Below are 24,234 nucleotides of genomic sequence, written 5' to 3'. Positions count from 1 at the left end.
GGGCTCCCGCCGGGGCTCAGTGTCGCGCGCGCGGGGTCTGTGCGCGTGTGCGGGGCGCGGGTGGGGTCGCCGGTCGCGGGCCTGGCTCCTTGCGTGCGGCGCAGCCCAGACCCTTCTCCCGGCTCGGGGCCCTCCGCCGGCGCGCGTGGGCGCCTCGCGGGTCCGGGGCCTCGGGCGGGCGCTCCTGGCTCAGGCCTGCGGCGCTTCTCCGTGCAGGCGGCCGCGTGCGCCGGCGCCGAGGAGGAGGAGGCGCGCCGCGGAGACGAGAGGGCGGCCGAGAGGCGCTGCCACGCCGCCGGGGAGCCGCCCCGCGGGGAGTGGGACCGCGACCGGGACCCGCCGCGCGACCGGAGGCGGGACAGGGAGCGGCCGCGGGAGCGACGCCGGGAGCAGGACGCGGAGCGGCCGCGCGGCCGCGGGAAGGAGCGCGAGGGGGACCGCGCGCGGCGGGAGGAGCCCCGGCAGGCGGCCGCGCACCACGACCTGCTGGGCCGGGACCGCGGCCACCGCGACCACCGGGACCGCGACCGCGACCATCGGGACCACCGCGACCACCAAGACCACGACCACCGGGACCGCGGCCACCGGGACCACCGCGACCGGCCTGAGCGCAGGAGGGCAGGTCGGTGCCCCCGCGGCGCGGTCCTGCGTGGAGGCGCCCACGCTCCCCTTGCGTGCCCCCCGGGTTTCTACGAAGGTCTTGGCTTTGGCTGCGGCGCTGGGGGCCCGCGTGGCGCGCGTGGGTGCGCTGCTTTCTTTTGGGTGTCTTTAAAACTCGTTTCAGTGAACAGAAGGAATAACAACTTTCTCATCATTTGCTGAAGTTTTGCTGTCGAAAAACATTTTAGATGTATTACCTCAATAAATCGCAGTCCACGTTGTACATAAACAAAACTAATGCTCTTTGTTAAAGAGAATTCCTCAAAAGTGTCAGATTTATTTTAAGCTGTGTTTAAATATTATATGTCCAAATTCCTAGGAATTCTAAAGTAGAAGTACATACTTTTTCTTCCCCAAAATGGACATAAGTGTCTTCATCATTTTTTATTATACAAATAGTATCTGCTTCCTATAAAAAAATTCAAACTAACCAATGTAAACAAAAAAAAGAATATATCAGAACACAGAGTGACTCTCAGAATCCTCAGGCGGTGAACACGATGGGACCAGGACCTCGGCTTGTGGTCCCCGCCGGCACCAGTCCCTCCTGTGCGGGGGGCTCAGGCGCTAGGGACCCAAGTGTGCGTCTCCACCCGGCGCAGTGCTCCAGCAGGGCTGGGGTTGAGTGGGTGATCTCTGATTAAGCTTAACTGACCACCTTACTATCCATTGCCTCTTTTTAGGATTATTATTTTGATGCCTTGCTATGTTTTTAATAAGCGAGTCTTTTTTGTTTTCAGATCATTGTTTTTTGGTTGCTGCCTGATCTTGTTTCTTCAGTGCAGTGTTCTTAGGGGTTGTTCTGGAGAGACTGTACCACTCAGTTCTGATGGTCCCTCCTCACCTGGTCATTTCCATGCCTCGTCCCTCCTCTGAGTCCCCAGGGCCCTCCCTCTCTCCCTCCCTCCCTCCCTCCCTCCCTTAGGTCTGAAATCCTGGGGATCACCTGGCCGCCCTCTTTCTCTTCCAGGCCCTTGGAACCCGGCCCTTCTCTCCTCTCCACTCCTGTCTCCCCCCACTGAGCAACCCCCGCTGGTTGTTTTGGTCTCTCGAACTGCAGGCTCCTAGAAAGTGGTTTGATTTGGTGAATACTTTTAGAGTGAATGAACTTTGTTTCGATGATCTCTGTGTGTTGAAGTTTGTCTTCACCTTTAAAGATATGGGTTCTTTTAGTTTTAAGCCTAATAATTTTGTGCATACTCAAAAGTGAAATCTAGTTTTTCACTACTGGACAGGGCTGTGGGCATCACCAGTGATTGAGGTGGTTCTGTTGGGTTGCCCTGTGGCAGGGAAAGGCCGCAGGGTGGGGGTGGGTGCCAGCTTCAGCCTCGGGCCAGTGGGTGGGCTGTACATGCCAACCTGCATCACGGGGCCTCTGGCGTCCACGCACCCTGGGCAGCAAGGCTCTGGGAGACCTGTGGGGGGGGGCAGTCCCCCCGTTCATCCGAGGCTGGCGTTTCGTTGCGGCTGAGCGTTGGGCGGGAACACCTGTCGGCTGGACTGGACTTTGCTTCCCTGGACATCTCTGTCAAGGGCGGGAGCTGCAAAGACCTGTGTCTGGGCTAGTGCCTCTCTTGGGTTCCCAGGGGTTCCTCTGACATACTTTCCAGGTTTCCTTCTCCTTTATTCCGTTTTCCGTTTAGATTCCAGAACTTTCCATTCTTGAGATTGGAGAATGTGTCTTAGTTAAAGCATATGCTTTCATACATGTAACCGTGTGATATGCACAGTAAAGCCTGCAGCAGGATGTTAGAAGGCATTTCTGATGTGCTGAGGTTTTGGAATGTTAAAATATGTTTTATTTTTGTAGGAAGTAAAGCAAGAATTGAAGAGAGGGAACGGAGAGATGAAGACTCTGAAAGAGGAGATGAGGAGAGAGAAAGAAGGTACCGAGAAAGAAAGGTATGTGGGGTGAAGCCCGGGAGGGGTTGCAGCTGCAGAGCTCAGGGTACTTAGGCGGGAGCATTAGAACATTTCTGGTTGGACTCCAAGGGCTGAGATAGTTCTCAGGCACTGAGTTTTGACAGGCAAGTATGTTTCTCCGATTCCAAGAGTAAATCTTGGTTATTTTGGAAAATTTACAAAATGCAGATAAATAATAAGAAGAAAGAAAAAAACAGGTGCCCACCCAGAGATAATCACTGATAATGTTTAGGTTTATGTCCTGTAGGATTGTGTACATCTATGCACATATGTGTTTGTGTTTGGATATGTACATAGAAACTTATTTTCTTAAGTTGGATTTTACTGTTTTATAACTGTTTAAACTGGATACATTTTGAGCATTTTTCTAAGCTATCATATCTGTCAATAGTATTTTAACAGCTGCGTAATACAGTATTCGATGATGTGGACATGTCATAGTTTTCTTGAGACATCTGCTTTGTTTGGATACTTATGTTGCTTCTAAATTTTTTTTATTATAAAGACATCTATGGTGTAAACTTTTTGCATAGCTTTTTCCTTATGATTAATTTCTGGACATGAACTTGCTAGAGCAAAATAAGTGTCTCCCTACCCCATTTGCTTTACATCAGACTGTAGTTATTCATATGATCGGAGTGTGAGTCCCCGTGTCCTAAGCAGCAACCAGACCTTATTGTAATTGTTAATGTTTGCTGATTTGATTCAGAAGCAGAGGGTGTTTTCTAAAAGGGTTTATGGTCCTACTATTAGTTACTACCTGTGCATGTCTGCATACTTGTCTAGTGTGGTGTATGGTTAACTTTAAGAGTACTTTAAAGGTGAACTCTCTGCTAGTTGTATATGTCAGTGTTCTGTTTGTTTTACTGTGGAAGCATTATTTTTATAAGTAAGTTTAAAGTCCTGAAATAGTCAGGTCTGTCTTTCCTTATTTCTGTTGTTGTGATGTTTGGAGAGCCCTCTTCCCCACGCTGGTGTCACGTCAGGAGTCGCCTGTATTTTGTTCTGGGTCCTTATAATTTTTTTACCGGTAAATCTTTAGTTCCCATAGAATTCCGTCTGTGACGGGTGTGCAGGAACCTAACCTCACGCCCGAGGAGCTTCTCATCCTGTGTGTCTTTGGGGAGGTCATCCTCGCGGCCGTGAGCAGAGCGGGTGGGGGCCGTGGGGGGGTCCACGGGGGTGGAGCGGGCGGAACCTCGGGGAGCAGAGGCGGGGGAGGCCCTGAGGGAAAGGAGGAGGATGGTTGGGGTCCCGTTGAGGCTCGGTGCTGACGCTCCCAGACGCGGGTGCTCAGACCCGCCGCCGTGGGGCCTGGGCGTCCCTTGGGGCCTCGGGAGCCGTCTCGCCGTGTGCGCGCCGCGCCCCGAGGAGAGGGCAGTGCGCCCCGAGGAGAGGGCGGCGGGCGTCCTCGCGGGCGAGGCACGCGGCGCTCTCGGGAGGGCCTCGCGAGCTGGTGGCGCTCCGGCCGCGGGGCAGGCGGGGAGAGGGCGGCGGCCGGGACCCAGGTGCTCGCCGCAGGGAGGAGCGCGCGCGGCCGCGGCGGCCGGGCCGTGCGTGTCTGCGTGGGGGGGGGGGGGGGGGGCGCGCGCTGTCCGCTGAGGTCGGGGGGTGCCTGCGGCGGGGCGGCGGGGAGGGCCGCGGAGCCCCGCGTCGCCCCCGTCGGCGCTGCAGTGGGTGGACCAGGCAGCGTGCCCCTGTTTTCCGTGCTCACGCGTTTTTCAATGTCACGTTCAAAGCTGCGGTATGGTGACAGCAGAGACCGTCCTCTCAAGTACTGGCTGTATAAAGAAGAGGGTGAAAGACGACACAGGAAGCAGAAAGAACCAGACCGAGAAAAGACGCATCGAGAAAAAAGCGGCACAAGGGAGAAGAGGGAGAAGTATTCAAAAGAGAAAAGCAGTCCGTTCTCTGACAAGGAAGGAGAAGCAAGACATAAAGAAAAGCACCGTAAAGAAGGCGTCCACGGGGGCGAGGAGAGGCGCCGGAGCGGCGTGGACAGGAAGCAGAGGCCGTGGGAGGAGGAGCACAGCAGGAGGGAGGCCAAGGTACCCTTTCCTGACGCTTCCAGCTCCGTAGAGGAAGGTACCTCTGAGCACAGCCGGGTGGTGGGCTTGCTGCCTAGAGGTAGTGCCCTCGGGAAACGTGATGCAGGTCTGTATCGTGTGATCGTGTACAGAGGTCCCTGGTCTTCCAGGAGGTGTGAAGTGGAATCTGGATTATATTGTGAATATACTTTTAGTATATAGTCAGAAATTTATCAAAACCTTTTGAAATTTAACATTCAAAGGGCAGCTGATATTTTTTAAAGTGGAAATTAAGGAAATAATTTCGGAAAATGTTTCAACCAGAGTTGGTAATCTAAGTTTGCAAAAAAATCAAAACACAGAAATAGAACTGTTGATGGCAGAGGGTCTGGTTTCCTTCTACGTATAATGACTGTAATTGCTTAATATTTTCGTGCAGTCATTTTAGTGTCTCTGTTCTCAAGTGTACATTTTATGATGCTCTGTGTTTCTGTACCGAAGTGGGTGTGACCCCATTCCTCCCATTTGCTGGTGGTGCTGCCTTCTACGATGAAGCCACCCTCCCCAGGAAGGCCAGGTGGTCACCCTGTGAGGGCCAGGTGGACCCCCCGGGAGGGCCAGGTGGTCCCCCGGGAGGGCTGGGTGGTCCCCGGGACCCTGCCTGTTTTATGTCCCCTTGGTCAGCTTTAATTACTAGAAATTACGTGCTTCCTTCCTCACAGAAACGCCTCTCTGAGACGTGTCACGTGTGCACCTTCGGCTTTTATTAAGGATGGATATAAGAGATGGTCCGATAGAGAACATTATTCTGCCTCTTTATAAAACCCCTGCCTTCAAGAGCGCTTCCATGAGGGTTAACGTGATGTTAGTCCCAGGACGGCCAACAAGCTTCCTTTTTAGTCCATTTGTTCGTATTTATTGACCGGCTGCTGTGTGCTGGCCACTGCTCTGGGAGCTGAGGACACAGCTGTGAACAAAACAAAGGTTCTTATTTTCATGGGGCTTGCACTCCGTTGCAGAAGCCATGCAGTGAAGCAATAAACAGATGAGTGTGGGGTATGATAACGTTGGGAGTGATTGGTGAGCATCGTATAATTAGCATTTTCTTTACGTTGGCTTTCAGGTACTCAGAATATGCTTTCAGCTTAGTTACTGTGTCAGCCTGGTCACTGGACCGTAGAGTGCATGGAGGCAGCGGTAATAATGACGCCAGGACAGCCGGTGGGAGCCGGGAGCGTTCCCCGGGACGTGAGCGCTCCTGAGCGCTCACGTTGCGTGAATTTTGACCCCTCATTCTCGCTGCCTGTGTCTGTTCACGTGTGCCTGCTCCAGCTTTCGGTTAGGGATGGAGAGGGTATGAGTGAGTAGAGTGAATACCAGGGAGTGTCCTGTAGAGGTTGCTGACCGAGTGGAAGAGCCTGGTGTGACCCAGGGCACTGCCATCCCTGAACCTCACATCCTGCTTGCTCCTAGGCTCCTGGGCAGATGACTTCACATATCTCTGTGAACGTCTGCCTCTCGTGTAGAAGCCTCTCCACCAGCCCACACAGCTGGGACCGGAAATCGTGCAGTGGGGCGGCCCTCCCTGCCATGTCGCCTGGGCCCACGTGCAGCCTGGGTCCAGGCCCCTCCAGTGCTGGGTCTCCCTTTTCCCTTAAATTTAGTACTTATAATTAACCTGATTACTTTTTCTCCTTCTTTATATCTAGGTAGCCGTTAAGTCATAATATTTTCCTACCTAGCACTGCCAATTTCATTCTCCATTCCAACCTATTTTATAGACTGATGCCAGACTCCTCTTCCTATTAAACGTGTAATTATACTTTTTTCTAATTGTTTTGGAAAGATCAAAGCATTTTTTAAATACAGGAAGAATAAAAAAAACCAAAACTTAGCCATGACCCCAGACTTGGAGATGGTCCATCTTGTAATACGTGTGTATTTAGTCGCGCGTCATGAACTTTCCAAAAATGCAAAATTGGAATTGTGCTGTTTTTACTTTCTGTTCTGGGAGATGGTTTTTGAGCACTGGGACATTTCATAGCTGTCTGGTGTTCTGTTGTGATTGTAACCTCAGTTGTTTCCAAGTAACCTAATATTGAACATTAAGGTCAGTGATTTTTTTTGAAATTATAAATTATTCTGTGATGACAGATTGAAAATCTCAATATGTGTCTGCTTGTTTTCTGGGAATAATTTCCTAGAAGTAGAACGTGTTTGAGTGATTTTAACTTTTTAGGGCGTTTGGTACTTGCCATGTAAGTGGCACGCCGACCTTCCTTCCACCCTGTGCTGCGTATGGGCCCCCCCGCCACGTCCTCCTGTCACGGAGTGGCCTCATGCCCCTCCCCGTGTGCGGGTTCCGGGCAGCTTACTCAACAGGTGGCTCTCTTTTTAAACAACCTACCTTCATATGTTGATTTTAATTTTGTTTTTAAAAATTCACTTAATTCGAGAGAAAGTTGTTTAGATTTTTTTCCACAGGTGCATGGGTTTTTGAAATAGCCACATTCCCTATGTTTGAAAGTTTATAGTTTTACACAGTATAAGGATCTAGGCAGATGTTCTGAAAATTATGTGCACTTCATAAGTTTCCTTTACGTAGGTAATATTACTGAGGTAATAAATAACCACCTTTTAGGTATTCCTCTCCCTTAGGTCCAGTACCTTACCTACTAAAGGCAGGTAGGAACAACAGGTATTTTAAGGGACGCCTGTAGCGTAGATGCTGTTGTTAAATCTTGAGCCCATGACTTCTTTTACAGAGTTTACTAATTATGGTGACTTCATTATGGTGTACTAATTGACGGTTGTGGAATTTTTTGGTAGAATGGGGAGCACGGAAGCCGAGGTGCGAGCTGGAGGAGAGACGGGACCGACGGCCAGTAAGAAACACGTGTCTTTGGTTGCTTGTTATGCTTATAATGCACGGCTCACCCGGCACTTCAAAAGGAACTTTTCTTCCTGGGTCTGATTATGGCCGGTCAATGAGAATCAAGTATAGATATACTTCATTTACTCTGGATACAAGCTCTCTGAGTTGTATTTCTGATGGGCTCGGAAGAGGTGCTTGGAAGCGGGCTATAACTCATTAGTCCTGTTTGCCTTTTACGTGCTGGCTCCTGCAGCAGTAGAACGTCGGCCCTCGCCTGGGGGACCGGTTCGCTGGGCAGTCTCTGCTTTGCGAGGGGAGAGCCTCTGCAGGGGGGCTGTTGGGCGCCTTTTACCGGCCTGTGGTTCACATCCCCCAAGTGCTGAGCGTGGACACACCCGCAGACCCCCACTGCCCAGCGTTTGCAGGTCAGACCAAGGCGAGGGTGCGGGCACGGCAGCCGCACACTGGCGTCTTCCCTGGGAGGCCGGGTGGCCCTGGGAGCCCCGTCTTCACTGGTGAAGCTCGGGTGATACCTGTCTTGTGGGGTTTATGAAGAGCACAGATTAGAGTTCACGTGTAAACCTCATTTTGTATATGAGCTCTAGATTATAGTTTGTTCTTTACGACAGTGATATTTGGTCATTCTTTTTCACAGGTTAGGAAGGCTCAGGTTAAACGCCTTGCCCACATTCTTAGCAGTTTGAACTAAGTTAGTATTTAAATCTGGGGCTGCAGATTCCTAGCATTTGTATTGCAGGCCTGCTGGAATGCACGGTAAAAGCTGTTGCGTGGTTCTGCCTGTTTTTAAACATATGCTCTATTGAATTGGTATGAATGTAAGGTCCAAGAATTGAGAATCAAGTTGCAATTTTGAAAGCCTTAATTTTAGGTCCGAAGTAAACAAATAAAATATGATTGAGGAATCGATCATATTTCAAGATAAATCTTTCTTTTGGAAATACAAATATTATTTTAAACACAAAATAACATTTGGGATTGATTCTCTAATAAAATTACAGGACTTTTCTAGAACTTTTATAAAGATTCATACACAAACACGTTTGTTCAAACACATGGTTTCTTCTCTCTTCTGAAGATATTATTTCCTATCTTTACTACTGCCGAAATAGTAAAAATAGTTTGAAAAAAGGCTCTAGTATTCATAGTTCTAATATAGCATGCTTTGCAAATATGCCAGCCTGCAGCCATTCTTCATCACATCAAATGCTGATAACAGCCTTCACTGAGATGAAAATGTTTTAATTTTCAAATTAAAATTTGTTTAAAAATTTTGTTTAAACTTTGTTTAAAACTTTGTTTAAAATTGATTTTGATTTTGATCATGCTTGCTTTCTAGGCACGTAGAGAATTTAGCGAGGAGTAACGGGAAAGAGAAAGACTCAAGGAGGAAGGTAAGACCCCTTCCACCGACTCTGTTGTGCGGTGAGTGTGGCCTGCGGTCCAGCGTGTGTCCCCTCGAGAGCAGAGCCCGAGGCGGGCCTCATTTGCAGAGAGCTTGTTTGGGTGGTGATTCCAGGAGGCACCTAAGAGATACACTTCAGATGAAAGGCCTCAAATGGAGTCACAGTAAAAATGATGGACAAGGTAAACCCTCAGGCAGCGGCTGTAACGGGGCTCAAGTGGCTGGACTAGAGGCGGAGGGACGCATCCGAGTGATGAAATACGTAGCTTGCGGGAGGCTGTGACAATCAGAAGTGAACATGCACCTCACAGGAGAGCCCCAAGACGCGAGACGCAAAAACGGACAGAATTGAAGGGAGAAAGAGAAACTTCAGCAGTGACTGAGACGTTAGCACCCACTTTCAGGAATAGAATGACAGCATTTCATACTCACAGATTAGAGAATGCAGATGAAAGTGAAATTCCTGGAAGATATAAATTAATGAAATTGCCTTAAGAAGAAATAGAAAGTCTCAGTAGATCTATGGTTGGTAAAAACAAATTGTGTTAAAATCTTTCCACAGAGCCACCCAGGCTCAGAGGAGCTCACTGGCACGTTCTGTCAGGCATTTCTTGTCAACGCTGATGCCCTCGTGGCCCCAGTCCTTACGCACTTGCTTCACGGTCTGGACTGCGTGTGCGTGTGTGTGTGCGTGTGTGTACACGTGAGCAGCACGTGTCGGTGATGCAGTGTCACTCAGGACCCCACGGCTCCCAGTCTTCGTCTCGTACAGCATCTGCGTCCTTATCACGGGCAGGGTCTTCACAGTGATCATCTGACGTCTTTAGGATTGTGTGCTGTGGTGTTCAGATGGTCATGAGACCATTTCCCAGGTTTCTGTTCTGTTATAGGTAACGTGGGAGGCAGACGCTGGCTGCTGTTACTTGTGAAGGGTGATCGTTGTCTTTCTCTGATGGTTATGGGAACCACTGTGCCGAGACCAGTTCGGCGACTCGGGGCGAGTGACGGGTGCCGCAAGCTTAAAGAAACAGACACAGATTTAAGAGAAAGATGGGACGGGGGACTCAAGACCTCTAGGATCAAAAGCCCCGCTGCTTCACCCCACGTTGTTTTTATTGAGCTCTCGGCATTCCAGAAGCAAGATGGCATACGGTTCTCACACTCCCAGTTTCGTCCCACAGTCAAGGTTTTACTTTGAAATAACCAAACAAAGGCCTCATATAATTGGGGGCGGTGATGTTTTGCAAGAACAGCAGAAGGAGGGCAGCTGCTATTAGCCAGGTCTCTGTTTGCCTCCTGGGTCCCGATCTGTGCTGGGCGTGAGAAGCAAAGCAGCCCTGGGGGCAGGAGACCTCTCTCAGAAGAAGTAAGGGTCTGTGCCCCACCCCTGTTGGCCCCTCTGCGACTGTGCCTGTCTTAGGTTGTTCCTCCCCTGAGGAGTCTTACCCGTCTCTGGCTAACCAGCCATCCTCCGGGGCCAAACTGGGTGATATGAGGTGTGCAAATGAGGAAGGGGCTGCGCCCCCAGAGAGGGTCAGTCTTCTGTTTCCACGGTAGCCTATGCCCCCATGGCCTCCACACCCAGCACCCTTAGCTCCTCTGCTGCTCAAGCAGGACATCCTGCATCCAGTTGCTCGGCCCACATACTTTAATTACTTTTAGTAACAGTTTCAAGGTTTCAGAAAGGCTTCTGAATATTTTCCCACAACACTGGACTGTGAGACACCTGCCCTTGGCATCCTGTGCTGTGTTTCTACAGGTCTTTGTTCCGTGTTCATCCGCAAGAGCACGTAATCCCCCATAGGCCAGGCCGTGCAGCGTGTGTTGCTTTAATGTGAGGGTGTTTCATTCATTCAGTGTTGGGCAGTGGTTGGGTCCCTTACTGTCTAGCTGTAGCCACACCTAAGAGAAGAAAGTTAGCTTTATAAGTAACTCTTCCCACATAATCTTTTTTTTATATAATCTTTCACAGTCCTATTTTGATGTACGTGTTCGGGGGATTTGGGTTCCTTTCTTTCTGTTTTGCGTGCGTGTGCCCCCATGCAGCATGTACTGTCTCTCAATGCATTGTGGAAGCCCCTCGGGTTCTGCTGGTACAGATCTCCCGCCTACTTTTCGTGGGTAAACTTCTTGAACTGGAATTATTGGATGAAAACATATGGTTTTTAATGTTTTCCTCCTGTCTCCCAATTTTTTTGCTAAGGGTTAGCATTGTTCACTAGAATTATAATGTGAGCCACATTTGTAATTTTAAATTTTTTGGTAGTCACCTTAGAAAAGAAACAAAATTAATTTTAATAACATATATAATCCAACATTGCTGAAATCTTATTATTTCAACATGTAACCAATATAAAAAATTATCAGGGAGACATTTTACATTCTTTTTTTCACCAAAGGAACAAAATATGTGATGTAATTTTCCCCTATGAGAGCCCAGAAGTGACCTTGAAGATGTCGGGCAGCTCGTCATGGCTCACGCCGTGTGTTTTACAGCATCAACACTGAGTTATCTTGGTTCAGCTCTTCCGCGTTTACGGGGAGCCCACAACAGGCCAGAACAGTTTTCTGAGCACACGGAAGACTGCTCCTTTTCTCCATGGTGGTGCGCCGTGTGGTCCCCACTCTCTTGCACCAAATGGTTTTGGGCAATGATGTCTGAGAGCCGTGCCTTCCTGGGGCGGTGACCACAGCGGGACGGCCAGCTTCTCCCGTTTTACCTGCCGCCTCGCTGGCACCAGGAAGAAGGTTCAGAGTGCTCCTCATTTCTTGGAGGACAAAACTGAGGCCCAGAGAAGCTGAGTCCCTTGTGTGACGTCGCACCTCCGGTGCCTCCCCGAGCCAGGACCTGCATCCCCACGGGAGGAGGGGTGGGCCCTGGGGCTGCCCTGGGACCCGCCCTCTGTCCCTCCACACTGACCAGCCGCGCTCTGTCCCCCAGAACAGCCGCGAAGAGGGATCCCTGGCGTGGAAGCTGGCCCGGAGGCGAGGGAGCGAAGAGGCTGCGGTCAGGAGAGGATGCGTGTCTGCCTCTGTCCCGGTGAGGCTGTCTCGAGTGCACTCTGAGGGGGCGACTCGTCCTCCTCTTAGGCAGCGGGACGTCGGGACGGAGGGGAGATGCGTGTCTGCCCTGCGCTGCCGCGGGCGGCCCAGGGCGCGGGGCTGCCTCGGGCGTGTGGCTTCGGGGGGGTGTGGGGGTGTGGGCTGGGTGAGTCCTCAGCCTCCTGGTCGTTGCTCTGCGTAGGAAGTCAGCACGTGTGGGGAGGAGGGAAGAACCGAACAGAGGCATCGCAGAGTCCCAGTTCAGGCCGGTGTCCGTGAGACGTGCGCCACGTCTACAGATAATTTTCAAAAATGAATGCCAAACCAGAGGTGAAGGAAACGGCCATCCCCTCCCTCGAGAGAGGCCGTGGGTGACGCTGAGGCGTCCTCTCCAAGACCCGGGGGGCGAAGCGGAAGGCTGGCTGCTCAGGGTCCCCGTGGGCGGTGGAGGGACACGCTCTTGTCACCGTGCCGTCTGCCCCGCCGGGTACCCTGGACGCCGTGGGGGCTGCGAGTGTCTTCCGAGCGATGAGTTGTCGGCCTGGGGTGAGCTTGCGATGCTGTGCGTTTTGCTTAAGATGCCTGCACAGCGTGTGTCTTCGTTTCTCCTCCAGTCAGCGGGGTCCTGTTTATCGGTACCGCACACGTGACGCGTCCGTCACTGTAGCGAACGGTGACTTTGTATGACGACGTGCCGGAGGGACCTGCTCGTGGCACGGTTTTCCGGTCCTGTGAGTCTGCAGGGCCACGTTCTCATCCACGGGGTCAGCACCGAGTGTCCACTTTGGGGCTCAGCGGGCTTCCCTGTGGCTCTGACCCCTGACTTCGTGGCATCCGTTGCCGCACGGCAGGGCACTAGGTTCTGGAGAGAAGGCGAAGTCTTGCTGCCTCCTTTCTGGGCTCCGAGCCTGTCGGCCCCTCCTCCTGGACCGTCCACTCTCCCCTGGTCGCCCTCCCTCCTCCGTCCCCGACGTCCACCCCGAAAGCCTGCGAGTCCTGTCCCTGCTCCCGGGCGGTCCGCAGCGCTGCCTCGGCACCAGCCCTGCGGCTGGGTCTCGCCTCAGGTCGCGGGTGCCTTTCACCTCTTCCTCCAGCGTGGGCACTGAAGCCCCTCGGGGGCTGGATTTGTGGTGTCCGGGGCGTCCTCCGTGGGCAGTGGGGGCCGCGTGGGTTTGAAGCAGGTGCGGTGTGATCAGAGTTCCTGCTCCGAAGGTTGTCTCTGAGCTCTGAGGGAGCGAGAGGGGACGTGGTGGTGAAGGGGCTGGGGTGGGGGTGACGGTGCTGGGGCGGAGGGCCGGCTGGCGGCGGGTGGGGAGAGCGGGCCCTGGCGGGCTCCCGGTGTGTGTGTGTGTGTGTGCGTGCGCGTGCGTGCGTGCGTGTGTGTGTGTGTAGGTGCCATGTCATCAGGAAGCAGGGCGAGGAGGCATGGAGGTGGACAAGAGGCGGAACAGCGGGGAAAGTGTGGGTTTTCTGAAACTGAGTTTCCTGTCTGCCGCCTCTCGGCCTGGAGACCTGGAATGTCTTTCTGCTCGGTCTCCCTGGCACCCTCTCCCTCATTCTTCAGACCTGCAGTGGGTTGGCCTGAGGGGCATGTGTGCAGCTCCCCAAACTGCAGAGCATGGCTGGGCACACGTCCACGGCAGGGCTGGCCCAGACTTCAGGGGAGAACCTGAGGCTGGAGGTGGTCCGTGATGGCTGGGCCAGGGCAGAGCAGCCCGTCTGCCTGATCACGGGGCAGGGCCGTGGCCTCGTCCCGGTCGCTGCAGCTGTGGCCGGTCACACGGGACCTGGCCGGCGTGTCCTTCAGCACACGTGTCTGTGTGTCTGTGCCTCACTGCACGTGCAGGGCTGTGATCGTGGGTGAGAAGCACAGCGGGGGAGGCAGTCTGAGCGTGAGTCTGTGGTTTACCTGTAGGACACCTTTCCTCTTCGGACGTCAGTCACGGAGGCTTCTCAAGAAGAAAACAATTGTTTGCTGTTTTCTCTTTCTGGTTATACTTATATAGATAGGGTATTTCTTTAAGAATTATAATTAGGTTATGTTAGTTTTATAAACATGTGCATTTCAAAATTAGCAACATCAAGTGAATCTGAGGAAACATGTATTTTCCCAACCTACTCGCAAGAGTCAACTTATGATTGAATATTTTAATCATGTGTTTGATTTCTGCTTCTAGGAAATCGAAAAGGAAGACATTAATTTAGACAATGCTGGAGCTGATGAATATACAGCCAGTTTCCAAGATGATTTTGAAGTAGGTATAAAAATTTAAAATTTTCTCAGCTTAAAGATAATTGTTCTAAAATCAGTAACTTAATAGCTTTCTCTCTCTTCTTATGCTCTTGATACTGCATATCTGTTTGGTTTAAGTCTGGCACCTGTAAAAAGTTTGCCGCACGTCTGCCATTGCTGACCAATGTGATGTAATCAAATAATTTTTCAATGTAACCTGTTGTTGGTGCGCTGCAGTCACACGCGTCTGTATGTCTGTGAGCATGTGTGTGTGCAGATATGCATGTATGTCTGTGTGGAGTCTGCACATAGTACACACGTGTATGTGCACGTACACGCACATTCTCAGCACAAAGGCGTTTGCACATTTGTTCATTCAGAGCTCTCGGGGGGCGTGGCTCTGTAGGGCTGATACAGACGCGGAGAAACAAACGCAGCAGTTTATACAGATTTGTGATTCAGTGACGCTGAAGCCTGTGGCTGCAGACCTCGGGCCGGAGCCACCCTGAGGCCCGTGTCTGCTTCAGACTGTAAGCCGTGCGCTTGTCCTCTGTGCATGTCTGTCACTGCTTGCAGGACTACGAGGATGACTTTGAGGTCTGCGACGGGGACGAGGATGACAGTGATGGTGCGGACGAGCCTGAATCAGGAGAGACGGTGGAAGAGCTTCCTCTGGCCAGAAGGAGGGAGATACAGGACGTTCAGGAAGCCATCCACGCAGAAAACGTGCGTGTGGGCACACTGTCCTCGCAGCTGCTTGAGAGGCACAGCCAGCCGGAGCGTGGCCGGGGGCCGGGGCCAGGGCTGGGTACGTGAGTGGTTGCTGGTCCCGGGTCCTCCCAGCCCTTCCCCTTCTGGGACGTGCCTGGCAGGCGCTCAGGGCCCTGGGACGTGTGCAGAGGCCAGTCTTAGGAAGCAGCGCTGCGGGGCTTCCTCTCCGCGCGGGGCCCGGGTATGGCCTTCCTCCTGCCGTGCTGCGTCGTTGGCTGTGCGTCCGCCGCAGAGGCTCCTGCTTTTCTGGCAGAGGGAAGTGAGGCTGTGGGCAGGAGGCCCGGGCAGCAGAGGGGCAGGTCGGCAGGGCAGGCTCAGGTGCAGCCCTCACGTCTGGGCCCCAAGGAGCCGTCCTCTCCCAGCTGTTTTTTTTTTTTATGAAACTGGAAATATATTTTGCTCAGAAGTTCTTGGCATCTGGGTGCGATAAGGTTACGTGTAAGGGCGGGAGGGTTCTTCCCGGAAGCGCCCCTGCTGTCCCGAGCACCGGGCGCTGGGTGTTGCAAGGGATGAGAAGTAGGAGGTGCCGTGTCAGCCGCCTGCCCGGGTGCGGGCTGCACCTCGTGGGTCTGATGAAGCTGTGAGACCGCAGGGGAGGGCGTGCTCTTTGTACGGGTTCAAACATGTATCCGAGAGAAATGAGACGGCGGAGTGAGATACGACTGAAGTAAATGCGTAGACACATGCGAGGGTCCGTCTGCACAGGGAGGCACAGAAATCCTTGGGGGGCAGAGGTGACAGAGGTCGTCTGCACGGGAGGGTGTGGGGCAGAGCTGTCCGTCCTGGTGGGAGGGTCACCCGGCCGGCACCGCGGCCCCCCGTGACCTGCTGAGGCGCTGTCGGCTCTGCCTGCCTTGTCGCTGCCACCGCGGGGGGTGGGTCCGGCACTGACGTGCGTCTCCTCTCTTTCCCGCTGCTTTGTGTGTTCACATCTCAGCTCGCTTACGTGTTTGCGGGGGGCGGGGGAAGGACTGCCTCGTACACGTTTTCTTAAATACTTCTAAAAGGAGTGTGATTGGCACATGCCTAGGACGTTTTGCTTTGTTGCTGAAAGTTTTAGATGAAGTTAGCAGACGTGGTTCTTCAATGCCCATAGAAGATGTTTAACGTTAGTTATGTGTAAAGACCTTATTGAACGTAATTGGTTTACATGCTTCTAATGGGTTTACTCTTGATTTCTTTTGCTTGAAAGAAATATTGCCGTTTCACAGAAATGGCATTTTTTTCTGTACAGATGCAAACAGTTCCCCTTCAAAAACCCCTGTTTGTGGAATTTTTGTGGATTTTGCAACAGCCTCACACCGTCAGAGGAGTCGGACTCAGGCCCTTAAGCAAAAGTAGGTGTATTGGGAAATTTGCAGAAGGAATGATGGAGTTTTAATACGCTTTTCTTCAACGTACTTTTAAAAGTTAGCTTTTGTTTTCACTTGCTGCCTTCAGGCACGTGATTTCACTTGTGCTATGTTTCCCTGTGTCCAGATGTTGTGTTCCTGCTGGGGTGTGCAGCGCTGTAGACAAGCTCAGCCCTGGCGTGTGTGTTCATTCTGGCGGGGGGCCCTGGGTGGGGGGGCCCTGGGAGCCCCGCCTGTCACGCCTGACGTAGTCACTGTCGGGCGCGTGCGAGGCTGGTGGCCAGAGCCCGTGCTCTGAGAGCGGCCGGGCCCAGCCTGTGCCTGCGGTGTCGCCCCTCCGCCACGTGGTCGGCGTGACTCAGAACCAGCGCTCGGTTTCTCCGGTGAGGACGCTGGGGAGCTGCGGGCGAGGAGCCCCACGCTGGCCCTGCTGGCAGGTGCTGGGGCCCCGTGACTCCTGTGCTGGCGTATGTGGACGAGGAAACGGAGGCTCCAGGTTGGCCTCTAATGGTGGCGGAGGTGAGCTTTGAACAGCCAGCACCACCAGGCGTCAGCGTCTAAGCTTGCAAAACTCAGAAATTTGCAAAATTCCAAGATTCATGAAAGTGGAGAACAGAGTCTCAGCCCATGGTCTGCTGTACTAAACCCAGTACAACCTGGGAATAGATGCAAGAGTCCACCCAGATCTGGGATGGACGTAGTAGGTTTAGAGAGCGGGACGGATCAGCCAGGGAGAAGCGGCCGCGCTGGTGGGAATGGGCTTTTCCTGCCACCTGCCCCCCCACCCCGGGTCTCGTGACCTGCAGCCCTGCAGCAGCGCGGCTCTGCCGGTGTCCGCTCAGAGGAAGGCAAGGGTGAGGCTGGACGGGGGCGTGCCTGGCTGGACGTGTCCCTCGGGAGCGGCCAGGGCTCCGTCCGTCAGCAGGGATGGAGGGGGGCGGTTCAGCCCTGCGGCCTTGCTCTCCACGCACAAGGTCCCAGCTTAGTGACTGTTACTATCTCAGGATCCCCTCGGACAGAACTTCACGAGCCCCTTGGCCGGAGCCCACATCCCGTTCCTCCATCCGCACGCGGTTCACGTCCCGTCTCGTTTCCAGGACGCGCAGCACCAAGCTGCTCCGGCTCATCGACCTCGACTTCTCCTTCACCTTCTCCCTCCTGGACCTCCCACCGGTGAGCGAGTATGACATGTACATCAGAAACTTCGGGAGAAAAAACACCAAGCAGGTGAGTCCAAGGTTCGTGACCCAGTGAGCCTACCGTGGGGTGGCGGGACTGTGCGGCACTGTGTGCTGTTCCGGGTGTTACACCAGGGAGGGCTTGTGAAGGATGCACGTGTCACGTGTGTGTCACCTGCGGCGTGTGCCAGGTCCTCGCGCTCTGGAGGCTCCTGGTCTCCAGTGTGGCTCACTCCCGGGCCCGCGCACACCTCCGAGTCGGGGGTTATTGAAAGTCAGCAGGATGTCACCTGGGATCACTCGCTCGGGCTCGTGAGGGGCTGTAGCGTCCTGCAAGGCCTCCCAGTCCTGCATGTGATGATCCTGCACGCAGGCGCTCCACGCCCAGGGCCCGAGTGCCTCTCCAGCTCCCAAGACGCCGTCTCACCTCAGTACCCCTCCTGCCTATTCCGTTCCACACGCCCTCCTCGCAGTGTCTTTCTGTACCAGGCCCCCCATCACCTCCTGTGTATCCCCCTCACCTCACCAGGTCCCCCCCATCACCTCCTGTGTATCCCCCTCACCTCACCAGCACCCCATCACCTCCTGTGTATCCCCCTCACCTCACCAGGCCCCCCATCACCTGCATGTGTAACCCCCTCACCTCACCAGGACCCCCATCACCTCCTGTGTATCCCCCTCACCTCACCAGGACCCCATCACCTCCTGTGTATCCCCCTCACCTCACCAGGTCCCCCATCACCTCCTGTGTATCCCCCTCACCTCACCAGGTCCCCCATCACCTCCTGTGTATCCCCCTCACCTCACCAGGTCCCCCATCACCTGCATGTGTAACCCCCTCACCTCACCAGGACCCCCATCACCTCCTGTGTATCCCCCTCACCTCACCAGGTCCCCCATCACCTCCTGTGTATCCCCCTCACCTCACCAGGTCCCCCATCACCAGCCTGTGTAACCCCCTCACCTCACCAAGTCCCCCATCACCTCCTGTGTATCCCCCTCACCTCACCAGGTCCCCCATCACCAGCCTGTGTAACCCCCTCACCTCACCAGGTCCCCCATCACCTCCTGTGTATCCCCCTCACCTCACCAGGTCCCCCATCACCAGCCTGTGTAACCCCCTCACCTCACCAAGTCCCCCATCACCTCCTGTGTATCCCCCTCACCTCACCAGGTCCCCCATCACCGGCCTGTGTAACCCCCTCACCTCACCAGGTCCCCCATCACCTCCTGTGTATCCCCCTCACCTCACCAGGACCCCATCACCTCCTGTGTATCCCCCTCACCTCACCAGGACCCCATCACCTGCATGTGTAACCCCCTCACCTACCAGACCCCCCCATCACCTGCCTGTGTACCCTGTGTATCCCCCCTTACCATATCGGGCCCCTTTGTCATCTACCTGTCTTTCTCCATTGCCTGTCCTATGCCATCCCACCTCTCCTGTAGTCTCCTTGCCTGTTGCTCTTTGTCCATGTCTTGTCCTCTAAGCAGCTAGCTGAACCCTTCCTGATGACTTGCACTGAGTGCCCTGTGACTCCAGCGTTGGTACTGTCCATCCCCCAGAGCTTGTCCTTCCCTGTAGTGCTGCAGTTGTTGACTGCGTGACAGTCAGCCTCCAAGGTGGTGAAGTCTTGGAGTCAGGGGTCCCCTTGGACATTCCTCTGCTGTCCCCACAGTGCCACCTATCTACCTGCTCTTGGGTGTATTCAGTCAGTAATCTTTCAATGGGCAGAAGGTCACAGGAGGAAATTTGAGAAGCTGACAGGTTAGCCTTGGCCTTGCAGCTGACTCACTGTGACCTTGAGAGAATATCTGACTTCTTTGCTTGTTTTTCTCATCTTAAAGCTGTCATTGTCCACGCTGTCTTTACTGAACCATGTACCTTTTTGAAGTAAACAGAGTTGTGTCTGGTTTTGCAAAACTGCTATGTTCTAAGAGAATAGGGTGTTGGTGGACTGGGTCACTGTATTTTCAAACCAGAGCTGAATTGTTTGATGTTAGTTTTTGAAAACACTTTTGAAATTTAGGTCCACGTTTATGAAACATTTAAGACGCAAGCAGTCTTTGCGTGATTGTTATTTATGCTGTGATGCTTTTTTTTTTTTAAAGAGTATGCTCCTATTCCCTCCCCACCTCGAACATATTCTTTAAAAAAAAAAAAAAAAAAGAATATGCTTCCTTTTTTAAAATTAATTTTTTTGGGCTGTGTTGGGTCTTCGTTGCTGTATGTGGGCTTTCTCTAGTTGTGGTGGGCAGGGACTGCTCTTCGTTGTGGTGCACAGGCTTCTCCTTGCGGTGGCTTCTTTTGTTGTGGAGCATGGACTGTAGGCGCGCAGGCTTCAGTAGTTGCAGCACGTGGGCTCAGCAGTTGTGGCGCACGGGCTTCGTTGCTCTGCGGCATGTGGGATCTTCTCAGGCCAGGGCTGGAACCCGTGTCCCCTGCACTGGCGGGTGGGTTCTCAACCACCGCGCCACCAGGGACGTCCCGTGATGCTTATTTTTGACAGAAGCAAGACTGTCATCATTAGCCTAAAAATATTTAGTTGTTTTCTTTTCAGTAACGAGAAATGGCTCTGAGCTTGAGCCTCAAAGCTAATTCAGCCAGCTTTGTCTTCCAGGCCTACGTTCAGTGCAATGAAGATAACGTGGACCGGGACGTCCAGACCGAAGAGGTTGAGACTCGGGAGGTGTGGACGCAGCACCCGGGGGAAGGCGTGGCCGTGTCTGGGGGTAAACAGCCTCTGCTCGCGACCTTGGGAGTTGTGTGTACCCCGTTTCTTGTTCTTTTCTGTCTCGGGTGTGGTGGTCATCCCGTGACTGCACACACCGGTGTTCTTTCAGACACCCCCTCAGCCCCTGCGCGGAGCTGGAGGCCAGGTCTGGGCCCTGGTCAGGGTGCACAGCACGTTCCTGCTGAGCAGCGGGGGATGAGCCCATACGCTGCACCAGCACTTTGCAGATGGGCTTCTAGAACACTCTCTGCTCTTAATTTGAGGCAGTCTGTTCTCATCCTTAGAGGATTTTCATCTTTAAGTACATTTTCCAGACACGTTACGTTGAGACAGATGGAAGGCCCCTGGAAAGTGCAGGGTTCCCTTGGGTAGTTTACCTGCTAAGTGTTGCTTTACTGGTGGTCGCTCATCCAGAGGAATTGCCTCTGTTACTCTCTTCCCTCAGGGAAGCCTCGTCCTGAGAAAGTCACGCACCTAAAGGTAACACGTACTTAACAAACGGATGCTTTAAGTAGGACTCTGTTTACAGACTTTTGAGAAATCAGGAGGCGATCTGGAGGATGAGATGCGACCTCTGGCTTCTCCTGCCAGCGCTCCTGGTTGGCTCGTACGCCCTTTGACGTGTGTGACCGTGACCATGAGAGTCGCCCCGGCTGGTTCCACATGTGCTGTTTTTCAGGGAGTGAGCGGAGTGGCCCCTGTGATGCTGCCGTCGTCCGGAAGGTTGACACGGCCCGCCTGTGCAGCTTCCTGCGGGCAGCCTGCCAGGTGCGCTCTGCGGGGGCGGGGACCTGTGGCTGCTGTGGCTGCAGGCGCCGTCTGTGTGTCTGGATTCTACACCGTGATGCTGATCGCTTGCTTTTTAAAATAAATATAGACTAAAAAACATACTAAGTTGGCAGGGTGAGCCCACGTCTAGGGTACTTGAAATTAGTGAACTCATGACTTTAAAAGCTGGTTATGGAAATCGTCAAGATCCGTACAAAGGTCCGGGGGCAGAATGTGGCCCCGTGTGCTTCTGGAGCCCCAGCTCTCAGCACCTTCGTCTCTCCTGAGCCCCCGCCACCCACCCCTCAGTTATTTCAAAACAAACCACCATCACCATCCTGGTCCCTCCACGACTGTTTCAGTATGAGTCGTGATAGAGGATCCGGGTCAGTCCTGTTTCCTGACACATCGTGTGTAAGGTCAGCGTTTGTGTTCCTTCACTTGGCACGTATTGTGTCCACGTCAGCTCAGAATTCGCGTCTAAAGCACAGAAACGTGTAACAGACGTGAGCCTGACCTATGGATTCCGAATAAGCCCGCGCTCAGCCCCGTGCGGGACGCCTGGGGGCCCGTCTCCTCCTAGCCGTGTTACGGAGAGTCTGCTTCGTGAAACACGATCGTGCTTTCACACGCACGTACATGTGGTCGGCTTCTCTTAGCGAGAGTTCCCGCGTTCGGGTGCAGGGCGAGGTGGGGGGGGGGGCTGCAGCAGGAGGGGGGCGGCCGGGGGCCCGCGGCCTCTGTCTCGCCGCTGGGCCTCCCGCCTCGATCCCGTCCGTTCTCAGCAGGCACCTCTGCTGAGGCCCCCTCGCCCTCCCCTTCCCCGTCGTCCTCCTGAGCACGAGCCACGGGGGCCGTGGTGGCGGTTTGCTGTCACGCGGGGTCCTCACCACAGCCTGGTGAGCTGCACGTGGTGCTGTGGGTGATGTTTCCGTGCCCCCGTTCCTTCTAGAAGAGCTGGAGGGTCCCTTTCCCCTCCTGTTCTTGCAGCAAAATGACATGCAATGTGAAATCATGGCTTTGGGGTTTACACTGATGGAACTTTACCTGGTGGTTTCTGCTGTTGTGCAGAAGGGGCAACGTGATTTCATTCTGTCTGTTTCTATAATGTCGCTGACTTCAGGCAGTTATTTTGAGAAGTGGGTGAGATTAGGGAGTGCTTTGTGGGTTTTGTTTTCTCTTGTGGCATGAGCACTCTGCGAGTGCTGACGCAGGACTGCGCCCGTGTCTTTGAAAGGTGGTTGCGGTTCTGCTTGAAGAGGATCGGGTCGAGCCGGAGCCGCGCCGGACCCCCGGGGCACCCGACGGCACCCTGCCTTTCAGCGACAGCTCCGCCCAGCTGAACACCAGCTTGCCGTTCCTTCAGAGTAAGCGGCCCTCAGGGTCAGCGGCGACGTGGGGACCCGGGTCCTCACCGCTGCGCCCCGTGTTACCTTGAGCAGAGCGCGGAGGTTCCGCTTCCGCAGACTCGGGCGTGTGTGATCGTCACGGGGTGGCCACAAGGGGGACGTGCGGTGATGGACGCGAATGGTTGGTTTCAGTCCTGTTCCTTTTAGGCTCTCTTGGTTTCTTGGATAGCGGAGCAGCGGGAGCAGCGTGAGGGAGGGTCCAGGCGGGGGTCGTGTGGTTAACGTAGCCCAGCAAGTGGAGCCCGTGTCAGCACACGTGGAGCGTGACTGCGTGTGGTCACGAGCGAGACCGACTGTGTGTGCGTGACCGCGTGTAAATTGCTTGAGCGAGTCGCCTCCTTGCTTTTAAATCAAGTGGCCGGGGAGCGCTTGGGTGGCAGCCGTGGTCCTGGTCTGCGTGGAGAAGGGCGTGGCGGGCAGGGGCCCTGCGGTCGGCTTTGCTGGGTGCTGCTGGGCCTGTGTGACCCGGGCATCGGGCCGCTTGTTCTAGAAGTTCCTCTGTGCTGCCTGCTGTGGAGATCTAGGTTCGCGTCCGCTCCTCTGCTTTGAACATTAGCACACATGGCATTGTTAATTTAAAAACTCATGTTATTTGAGAGTGTTTTTGTTTTTAAAAGGTAAGGGTTGTCCTGTTAGAAAAACAGTAACTCATCACATCCGTAGCCTTCAGAACCCAGGTGTCCACTCCCCACCTCCCTCCGCACCCCAGGAAGCAGGAGTCAGAGAAGCTCTTTCCTCCGGGAGCTCACAAGGGATGGTGGCTTCACAGAGCAGGCGTGGGGCTGGGGGCCGGGCCGTGCTCGTTCCGGAACCCTCAGTCAGAGACAGGGCGCACGTGTCGTCCGGCACGTGCCCTCCGTTCCGCGTCTGGGCAGAGCAGAGGTTTCCCTAGTGTTTTGCTTTAGTGAAGTGAGGTTTGAGGTAATGGGAGGGGGAGAGAGGGATGGCATGTGTCCTTGACCTGGGCCTGGGTCACACTGCCCGGGTCTGAGCTCGGAGGGGGCGACACGGGACCTTTACAGAGTCCGCTCGCCGCCACCGTGGCCAGGAAACGCGCGGCGCGGGCGGCCCGCGCGTTCTTCCGTGGGCTCCCAGACCCTCAGGAGTATCTGCCGCGTCCCAGGCCTTGGAGCCACAGTGGACAGACAGACAGACAGAAGTCCTGCCTCTGTAAGCGGACCGAACAAGGGAAACGGACAGTGTGTCTGAGGGGCAGGTGTCGGGGGAAGAGGGGTGTCGGGCCGGTGGAGGGGACACCCCGCCCAGGTCACCTGCGCACCCCCCGGGCCCGTGGGAGTAGCCGGTGGATGGCGTTGTGCTGAGCGTGGGGGAGGGTGGCTTCTAGCAAGCGAGGCCAACTTGGATCTTTTCAAGTCGAGCTTGGACATTTGGGCCTCTTTGAAAGACCAAGTTTACGTCTCCATTAAGCTGAAATGTGTTTGCATCCCTTTGTGTGTTAATTTAACGTGGATTCTGGCAGATCACTACATGCAGAAACATTTTTCTTCTCTCATCCTCAGACCGGAGAGTATCCTGCCTGCACGCCTCTCAGGCTCAGAGGCGGACGGTGGTGTCTGTGCACGGGCCACCTGCGAAAGCCTCCGCGCCCCCGCTGGACGGCAGATACGTGCTCTGCGTGTGGGACATCTGGCAGCCGTCGGGGCCCCAGAAGGTCCTGATATGCGCGTCGGAGGTACGGGCCGGGAGAGCCGTGGGCGTGACCGGCGGCGGGGCGGGCGCCCAGGGGGCTTCCGCATCACTGCCTCCTGTGCCCGCCCTCCGCCGTGTGCAGGGGAGGCGGAGCGGGCCCTCCGAGCTGGGAGGACCAGAGGGACTGA

General features: G+C 54.2%; 1 protein-coding gene across 6 annotated transcripts in view; it reads left to right on the top strand.

Annotated features, from left to right (window-relative positions):
- DYNC2I1 (dynein 2 intermediate chain 1) overlaps positions 1-24,234 on the top strand; it is a 40,406-nt gene that overhangs the window by 3,289 nt on the left and 12,883 nt on the right. For 2 of the 6 annotated variants that reach the window (XM_057731452.1, XM_057731455.1), the window contains exons 3-17: positions 217-622; positions 2,471-2,562; positions 4,323-4,631; positions 7,440-7,495; positions 8,843-8,897; positions 11,850-11,948; positions 14,128-14,205; positions 14,760-14,991; positions 16,189-16,291; positions 17,404-17,533; positions 20,106-20,174; positions 20,899-21,060; positions 21,773-21,886; positions 22,225-22,354; positions 23,917-24,089. In XM_057731452.1, the coding sequence (XP_057587435.1) occupies positions 217-622; positions 2,471-2,562; positions 4,323-4,631; positions 7,440-7,495; positions 8,843-8,897; positions 11,850-11,948; positions 14,128-14,205; positions 14,760-14,991; positions 16,189-16,291; positions 17,404-17,533; positions 20,106-20,174; positions 20,899-21,060; positions 21,773-21,886; positions 22,225-22,354; positions 23,917-24,089 (2,208 nt within the window). Of the gene's footprint in view, positions 1-216; positions 623-2,470; positions 2,563-4,322; positions 4,632-7,439; positions 7,496-8,842; positions 8,898-11,849; positions 11,949-14,127; positions 14,206-14,759; positions 14,992-16,188; positions 16,292-17,403; positions 17,534-20,105; positions 20,218-20,898; positions 21,061-21,772; positions 21,887-22,224; positions 22,355-23,916; positions 24,090-24,234 lie in introns of all 6 variants that reach the window. The other 4 variants (XM_057731456.1, XM_057731457.1, XM_057731453.1 and 1 more) reach the window with 3 other exon arrangements.

Source organism: Hippopotamus amphibius, chromosome 4, assembly GCF_030028045.1.
Source record: "Hippopotamus amphibius kiboko isolate mHipAmp2 chromosome 4, mHipAmp2.hap2, whole genome shotgun sequence".
In the NCBI taxonomy this organism is placed as follows: domain Eukaryota; kingdom Metazoa; phylum Chordata; class Mammalia; order Artiodactyla; family Hippopotamidae; genus Hippopotamus; species Hippopotamus amphibius.
This window is presented reverse-complemented; position numbering and strand designations above follow the sequence as displayed.